We start from the raw sequence: 8,448 nt of genomic DNA on the forward strand, positions 1-8,448 counted from the left end.
GTGAAAACGAATGGACAACTCAGTACTCATTAGTATTGGGTTGTGATCCGATACTATCCTCGGTAGGTGGCTAACATGGTAGTCTGAAAAATTCTGAATCCATCCAGCCGTAGCAAATGCCCCGTCGAGCCCCTTCCAAACTCTAGCCGGGCCCTGTCGGTTGTTGCACTAGGTGAACCTGGACCCTAAGAAGCCCAAATTAATCAACCTGTTTGCTGTCGTGAACTCCTGAAATTCTCTCATCTTTCTTTTGTAGGAGAAAGCCTTCCCCCCATCTTCACCTGTGGGCCATCTATACAGTTGAAATTGCCTGCTATTAGTACTGGTTGTCCCTAGTCAACCAACTTTGATGCCTCTTCTCATAATATCCTCCGTACCCTAAACTCTGTGCTAGCATAGACTACTGCAAATATCCACGGCCTTCCACTGCCCTCCGAGATCACCATTATCACCTCTTGGTTGCATACATTAAAAATGTCCATCTTACAACATTCCAATTTTCAAGTAACAATAATGCTTCCAGATAACTCTTGGGATTCCATGGCATAGAACCCTCAGGATCTCGACAAGGCCCTCCTAGCTCTCATAATACTAATCCCGGCTAACCAAGTCTCAAACAAAATGTAGATATCCGGGTTGTGCTGCTGCACCAACCTGCGAAATGCCAAGGCAAAAGTAGGTTTTCCCGCCCCCTGGCAATTCCAAAGGATAATCTTCATAGATAACCCGCGATGCTAGCCCGACCCTCTCCCTCAGAACCGACCCCACTGTGCTTAATCATGCATCTTTACTACTAGTCTCCCCTGGTGCCGTCTTCTTCACTTCTACCATGATCTGAGTGAGAAGCTAACTGTGGCTTGGGCCACTATTTTTCCATGCCAAATGGCCCAAAGTATCCACAGTGCCATCTCCTGCTGTAGTTAAGTTGATATGACATCCCTTCTCACTGCCGGCCTCACCATTCGTGCTAGCCCCACCCTCCCCCACCACCGTTGTAGTAGGATCATCCAGGAGTTGCGCCACTGTTACCGCCACTTTCACCGTCAACAAGCCAACCATGGATTCCCCAGCCGAGGAGGTGCGGGGTAACCTCCATTGTGGAGCCCATCCATCCTCGGTGCTCTTGCCCTCCCGCCCACCTCTGGCTGCCAACGTTGCCCTAGGTGGCCGGTCGCATGCCGTCGTCGTTGGCGGGGGGAGCTCTGGCTCCTTCGGCGGACACCCACCACCGTTCGTTTAGATCCCTTGTTCGGACGAGAAGGGCCAAATGAATCACGGGGGTCCGTTGACATACCCAGTGGCTGCTTTGTCGGGCTTCCGGCCCGCTTGAATGGGCTCAAGCCTGACCCACTTCTCAAAGTACCATTGGGCTGGATTGAGGATGTCAGGCTTGGGCCCAGCCCATCGTCAACCCCGGAACCCGGCCCTTCACTAGATTTGAGCGGGTCAGGGCCTGCCTTCACCGCCCGCGATCCGTTGGAGGCTATGGGCTGCGGTTTGATCTGACTGCCAGCCCGGCTTGCATTTAGTTGGCTCGGAGTAGTGGTGGCTTTGTCCGATCCAGCTTCATCACATGGCTCATCCTGGAACTCGGTCACATGCCGGAGCAGACTCACCCCCCTCCCAAGTCACCATTTGAGTTTCCTCCAATGTGTTTGTCCGGCGACTTCTATCGTGCGATTTTGGACGGCTTCTGCCACCCGTCTAAGTCCACCGGCGAGTCAGATAGGCTGGTCCCCCCCTTCGATGAAGACGAGCCCAAGCACGGCGGCGGCACCACCGATTTCACTCCCCCACCAGGTGTCATCGGCTTCCTAGGCCGATTTCCCCCTTTTGTTGTCCACAGAGGTCGAATTCTGTGGGTTACCATCCACGGGCCATACCTCGGAATCTTCGCCTGGCTGCCCCCCTTAGCCCCGCCATGTACGGAGGCCTTCGTTGAAGTGATCCCATCCTCCATCATCGCCTCACCTCGAGTCTTCACTAAGTTAGCGGCTGGCACAGTCGTGGAGGGTGAACTGCAGATGGATTCGCCATGGCCCACCCTGCCACACCTGTAGCAAGGATTTGGCGGATTTTCATAGATGAAAACCTGCCAAAAACTCTCCTCCGAATGCTTTAATTTCCTCTTCACAAAGGTTCCTCCTCTTAGTGGGACTTTGAGATCTACCTCGACCTTAACTCTTGCAAGGCCCAACTTCTTCCCTTTCTCCGTTGCCTCGTCCACCCCCAGGGGATTGCCGGCCTTCGCCGCTATCTGAAGGATAACAGACTTCTCCCAGTAATCTAGAGGCAACCTGAGCAACCTCAACCAGACAACCACCCTGTTGAGATCACCGGAACCGGGGACGAGATTGGGGCGCCATCGTTCCATAGCATGTAACTGCCCAACCACTATCCACGAACCCCACCTCAACACCGTCTCCTGGTGCTCCTCGCAAGCAAAGCGAACCGCGAAGTATCCATCCATCAACGGGAAGATTTTAGGGTTATCATCCATTTTCATCACCTCGCGGATCTTCCTGACCACCCACTCAGCCGGGACAACCCTCCCTAAACTCCGAATCAGCACTATTGACTCCTTCCACTGCTTTCTCGTTTCCTCCAGTATATCCTCTTCCACTTCTAGCATGTCGAGGTACCGACTCTGCATCGCTTCCAGCTCCTAGGTGGGGTCCAGTGACTTGTCCAAAAAGGTTGGCTCAGTGCTCCTCTTGCCACCGCCGACCACGACGGGCCGCTGCCCCCTATCTCCTCAGTGGCCTGCTTGTGATTCCCAGATATACCTCTCTCCGCCGAATTCTTCCTCCCCACCTCTGGCTCCGCCATCACTTTTGCTCACCCCCGTTCAAGGAAATCCCCAAACGACCACCACTTAGTCGCACGAAGATTAAAGCATGCAATATTCTTAATTTACGGTCATTTTGTCATACCAAAAGTATTTTCTCAATTTGTTTACCCAACACATATTAAAATACTTTAGAAATACAGTTACCAAATAGCAAATAGTTTTTTATAAAAGCTCTACTTCCGAAAGCTCTGCCAAACGGGGCCAAAGTCATTGCTTTCCCATGCTATTTCTCTTTGTTCATATTCCCGAAATCTTTTCTCCTATCATTTTCTTTCTCATTTACCTTATTCCAGTGTTAATCTTGTGTCTTCTGATATTTCCCACCCATGGTTGATGCACTGAAAAGCTGATGCTACATTATATTATGTTACCTGAGAATGAGGCTGGTTGGGATATGAACATCAATAGCTATCTGATGGTCCTCGCACAACCACCATGGCTAGATGCTTTTGTACCATGTCTGCTCCATCATCCGTTTTTTACTCGTTAACTGCAGGATATTTGCTTTGTTACTAAAACACCTTTAATTATCTCCATTGCACGAGCAATGATCAATACTGGACGTGGAAGCGTAGGCTTTGAAGGTGTTTGTTTGTTGAGCATTTACACCCTTCAAAGGTGAGTGATGGGCCCGTCACCTTTGTTTTCTTGGGAGATGATCAAAGAGATAAAACCCTATTGGTAACTAGGATTTTTTTAACATATGCAAGAACTCCAGGGGCCCCAACCTTTTTATTTCGGAGCGTAGAGGTTTCAGCTACAGGCCTCTCAGGGCCCGTGACTCGTACCGAGGACTAAAGATGCAGTTCTTGCTGGATCTAAGTACAGTCACCCAAAAGACTTTTGCAATGGACTCGCTCTCCCACCTCTGCGTGCTAGGATACGGATTTTTCTTTTACTTAAATATTTTTTTATAAAAAATTGATATCCATAATACCTAATATATATATATATTTCTAATATATATATTTATAGTGTCTTATTATTTAGTTAAGTGTATATATATATATATATATATATATATATATATATATATATATATATATATATATATATATATATATATATATATATAATATTTATTATGTTTTTAATTAAAAAAATTGATGTCATTCAGCCTAAAAGTTTTAGAGTGCTTTTGGAAAAGAAATCCCACTTTTTAGTCAATAAAAATGAAGACTTTTTATATTTTTTTGATTTTTTTGCATTGATATCCTTCTAAAAATTTAAATTTGCATAAATATCTTCATAAAATACTGTTTTTGCCAACTACCTCTAATATAACGATTCTTCTGACACCATGAATAAAAACCATATTATTTTAATTAAAAATAAAATAAAATTTTGAAATTACTATTTTGCCTTTTATTGTGATCGCCTTATAAATTTTTTTTTTGTTGCATATCTACCTATTAAAAATATTTTAGTTATTTTAATTTGAAACCGTTAATTTTTTAACGATGCTAGATGGCGTGGGTACATGTGTAAAAATAAAAATAAAAAATAACAGAATAGCAAAATAAGTGTTTGTTTTATGAGGATATAAATGTAAATATCAATTTTGAGACGATATTCATGCAAAATTTGATATTTAAGAAGAGGAGGAGGGCATTATTAGGGCATACCTGGCCTACCATATCTGGTTGGACCGGAATGCCCGTTTGTTCGAGGGCAGGAGGCTCTCGGCGAGGATGGTGGCAGAGAGAGCTGTGCTTCAGGCTGGGGAGGTTTTCTCTTGCTTTGGCGAGTCTTCACTTGGGATGACTAGGGACATCTGGGATATCCGCAGTGCTATTTTAGCGCCCAGGTTTGCCATTGTGTCTTGGGTACCCCCACCCCCTGGTTATCTTAAAGTGAATTTTGATGGTAGTGTGGCGACGGACAGGAGGTCGGGAGGGGCTGGATTTGTTATCCGGAACCATTTTGGGAGTATGGTGGCAGCAGGAGGCTGGGGCACGACGGGGCTCACGGTCGTTGGGGCAGAGTTGTGGGCTGCTTGGGCGGGCATGTCCTATGCGCGGCGGGTGCTTGGGGCTAGCCGGCTGTACCTTGAGGGGGATTCCTCCATTGTCATAGATTGGATCCGGGGTGCTGATAGGTATGGAGACGGACATCCGCTCATTCGGGAGACCCGCAGACTGGCGAGGGAGATGGACGAGTTTCAGGCCGTGCACATTTTCCGGGAGGCGAACAGGGCTGCTGACTGGGTCGCCTCCCATGTTGCACGACATTCTGGAGAGCTCCACTGGACGTCCACAGTGGAGTTACCGCCACATTTGTATTTTTTACTTTCTTCTGATTTGGCAGGATGTACTCACGTTAGAGCTATATGAATTGCCGTTTTGACACAAAAAAAAAAAAAAGAAAGAAAAAAAGAAAGCCTCCTCTCAGTTGAAATTAATAGCACCTTCGTTTCCCGAAGCTATAAAATTCCACAATTGACCTGTGTTAAGCATTGAACAATTGGAAAAGCTAAATTCAACAATTGACAACTATAAAGTTCTCGGCTTCTTTTTAGATCATCTTCTTTGGCCAACTAACGTCCATCATTCTCTTATTTAGGTCCATAACACCAACCGTAACATTTGAATTTTAATTGTCCCTAATAAACCCATTAAGGACATAATAATCCTGATCTCTTAGTGAGATCAAACTCACACCAACTTGTTTACTTACTATCTATCTACATTCACCCACACCACCTCCAAACTTATAATTCCAATATTCTTTTTGAGCTTAAGAAGGAACAAGAAACTTAAGCACTGGACGCTCCAACCTGAAGAGCCTTCACAAAGCCTCCGTCGGCGGCAAGGCCACCATTTGCCGTCGTCACCTTCGGCTTGGCCTGCCGGAGCTCCTCGGCGATAGCATGGAGGTCCCGGTCGAAGACGTTCATCCTGAGCCCGTACTTCATGAAGAGAGTGAGGGACATCTTCTGCTCGACGCGGTGGCCAGGGGCGACGGCGAGGCGGTGGCGCAGCAGAACGGCGGCGGCGATGGACTTCATCTGGAGGTACGCGAGGTCTTTACCAAGGCACACCCTCGGCCCGCCATTGAACGCGACGAACTTGAACGAGTCGTGGGCCTCGAACCGCTTCCCGTCCGGGGAGAGCCACCGCTCCGGCCGGAACTCCATGCAGTCCTCGCCCCACACCGGCTTCATCCGCCCTGCCGAGTAGATGGAGTAGGTGATGGCGGAGCCGGCGGGGACGAAGGTGCCGTCGGGGAGGACGTCATCGGCGACGACGTGCTTCGAGTCCTCGGGGACGGAGGGGTAGAGCCGGAGAGTCTCCGAGAGAGCCGCTTTAAGGTACATAAGGCGATCGACTTCTTCAAAGCCGAGGGGAGCGGAGACCCAGGCGGCGGGGTCGGCGCCGCGGGTGTCGGAGAGGACGGTGGCAAGCTCGAGGAGAATGCGGCGCTCGACGGCGGGGTGGGTGGAGACGAGCCAGAAGAACCAGCTGAGCGCCACGGAGGAGGTGTCGCGGCCGGCAAGGATGAAGTTGAGCGCCACGCTCTGTAGAAAGGAGTCGGAGTAGGTGCCCTTCTTCATGAAGCGAGAGAGGAGGTCGTCGTGGTGGCCACCGTCGGCGCCGCCGAGCTCGAGCTTTCGGTTCTTTATGACGGCGGAGAGGTAGCCATCGACGTGGGAGACGCTGTCGGAAAGAGTGACCTCGCTGCCGGCGCGGATCCATTTCTTGAGCCGCCAGACGAACTCCGGGAAGATGAAGCGGTGGAGGGTGGCCTCGGTGGCGCGGTCGAAGGCGTTGGCGAAGGCGTTGTCGGGGAGGCCGGGGGAGAGGGTCTCGGGATCCTTGCCGAAGGCAAGGCCGCAGATGTTGTCGAAGGTAAGCCGGAGGAGGAGGTCCTGGAGGTCGACGGAGGCGGAGCCGGCGGTGTCGGCGGCGCGGCGCAGGATGGGGAGGAGGCGGTGGTGGATGGAGCGGGAGACCCAGCGGTTCATGGCGACGCGGAGGGTCCGTGTGGTGAACTCGAGGGCCGCGGTCTTGCGCTGGAAGAGCCAGGTGTCGCCATCGGAGTTGAAGATGCCGTCGCCGAGGAGGTCGCAGAAGACGGCGTGCCATGTCGGGCCCTTGGGGTAGTTGTCGAACCTCGTCTTGAGGACGTGCTCCAGGTTGCGGGGATCGCAGGTGACGGTGACGAGCCCCTGCCTGCGGGCGAGGCCGGGGACAGCGCAGATGCAGGTCTGGTACGTGCCGCCGGCGGCTCGGAGATTCTCGGCAATCCAGTCATGCATGCGCTCCCCATTCTGGATCAATCCCGGCACGCTCCCGAGCAACGGCCACACTCGCGGGCCGCGCAACCCCGACGCTAGCCGCGAGAACCACATAGCATACGCCGCGATGCACGCCAACACAACCAGCACCGTGCTGGTCTCCATGCTCTCTCACTCTTTTTTATAGTCTTCGTGTGTGTGTGTGGTTTGTGTATACAATGAGTTGCAGGTGCAGTAAACAAAAGGAAAAATGAATCAAAGAAACATAGTAGTACCAGTAGTGGTGTTATAGGGTGGTGGGGAGGAGGTGGGGAGGAGAGGATGCAAAGATTTATAGATGAGTCCTGGAGGAGATGAGAGGCATTTAATAGGACAGACTGGTTTATTTTTCCACACCAGCTACCACCTCTACTTCTCTTTCATGCACTCTAAAACAATATACTTCTCGGTCTAGCTCTCTGCATGAACGCTCTTAAATTGCCGTCAGAGGTCGCTGGGCGCAAAGGAGGTGAAGGAGGGAACTAGGCTGGGGCCAGGACGAACGAGAGCTTTGGCATATGTTTCCCACAATGTAGTCGTGCCACGTGTGGCGGAACAGGCTATCAAGTCGACACATGAGAGGTAGTGACCTTGCCTCCAAAGCTGGTGTGCATCGGTAGGGACTTTAAAGTGGGGTTGAAGCACCTAATTTTGAAGGAAAAGGATGGCCTCCATTAATGAGGGCATTGAATTGGAGTAAATTGGACAGATTTGATGCCGAAATATAAAGGCTGTAATAAAAAGTGGACTGCCTCCTGTGAGGAGAAGGGGAAAGAGGAAGAGGAGGATGATATAGGAGGAAAGAAAACAGGAAGAGGTGACGGAATGGGAGAGGGAAGATGAAACAGGCCAACAGCTCTTCGCCTTTGGGGGTTTGTATATAGGTCTTCTTTTATTTATCGAGCAAGGAAAAGAAAAGAGGACCTCTTGGTGTGACGGTTTGGAGTTGGGTGACCGAACCCACCAACGTGAGAACCGGGCTGGAGCCCTAAATTTTTACAACTCGATCTTGCAATTCCAATAAAAAAAGCTCGAGAGGCTTATCTTGGGACTCCAAGTTTACGTGTCAGCCATTGAGACCGGTTGCTTCGACAGATCAATAGCCTTCCTTGTATTTGTGTATCTTATTTCAAAATGCCGGAGTCCATGGGAGACGCAGCTGTCGTAACTACCAAGATGTTGGGTGCGGCCACCGTTGACTGTGCGGACTCCCGTTCCATTTGGTATTACTCGCGTGCTGGGCCGTCCGATTGGGGCAAGCGCATCAAGATGCGAGGGCAGCTAGATACGAACGTAGATTCCATTAGGTTCTCGTTTTCTT

The 8,448-nt window shown here is 50.1% G+C and overlaps 1 protein-coding gene across 1 annotated transcript; it reads right to left on the minus strand.

Annotated features, from left to right (window-relative positions):
* Positions 1 to 5,271: 5,271 nt before the first annotated feature.
* On the minus strand, positions 5,272 to 7,988 carry LOC103717433 (cytochrome P450 86A8-like). Its single transcript, XM_008805813.3, has one exon. It carries the CDS (start codon positions 7,251 to 7,253, stop codon positions 5,607 to 5,609), a length of 1,647 nt encoding a protein of 548 aa, XP_008804035.1. The 5' UTR covers positions 7,254 to 7,988; the 3' UTR covers positions 5,272 to 5,606.
* Positions 7,989 to 8,448: the final 460 nt, after the last annotated feature.

This window comes from Phoenix dactylifera, chromosome 2 (genome assembly GCF_009389715.1).
Source record: "Phoenix dactylifera cultivar Barhee BC4 chromosome 2, palm_55x_up_171113_PBpolish2nd_filt_p, whole genome shotgun sequence".
Classification (NCBI taxonomy): domain Eukaryota; kingdom Viridiplantae; phylum Streptophyta; class Magnoliopsida; order Arecales; family Arecaceae; genus Phoenix; species Phoenix dactylifera.

Excerpts from the sequence above, each read along its gene's own strand:
- LOC103717433 (XM_008805813.3), bottom strand. The coding sequence starts at position 7,253 with ATGGAGACCAGCACGGTGCTGGTTGTGTTGGCGTGCATCGCGGCGTAT.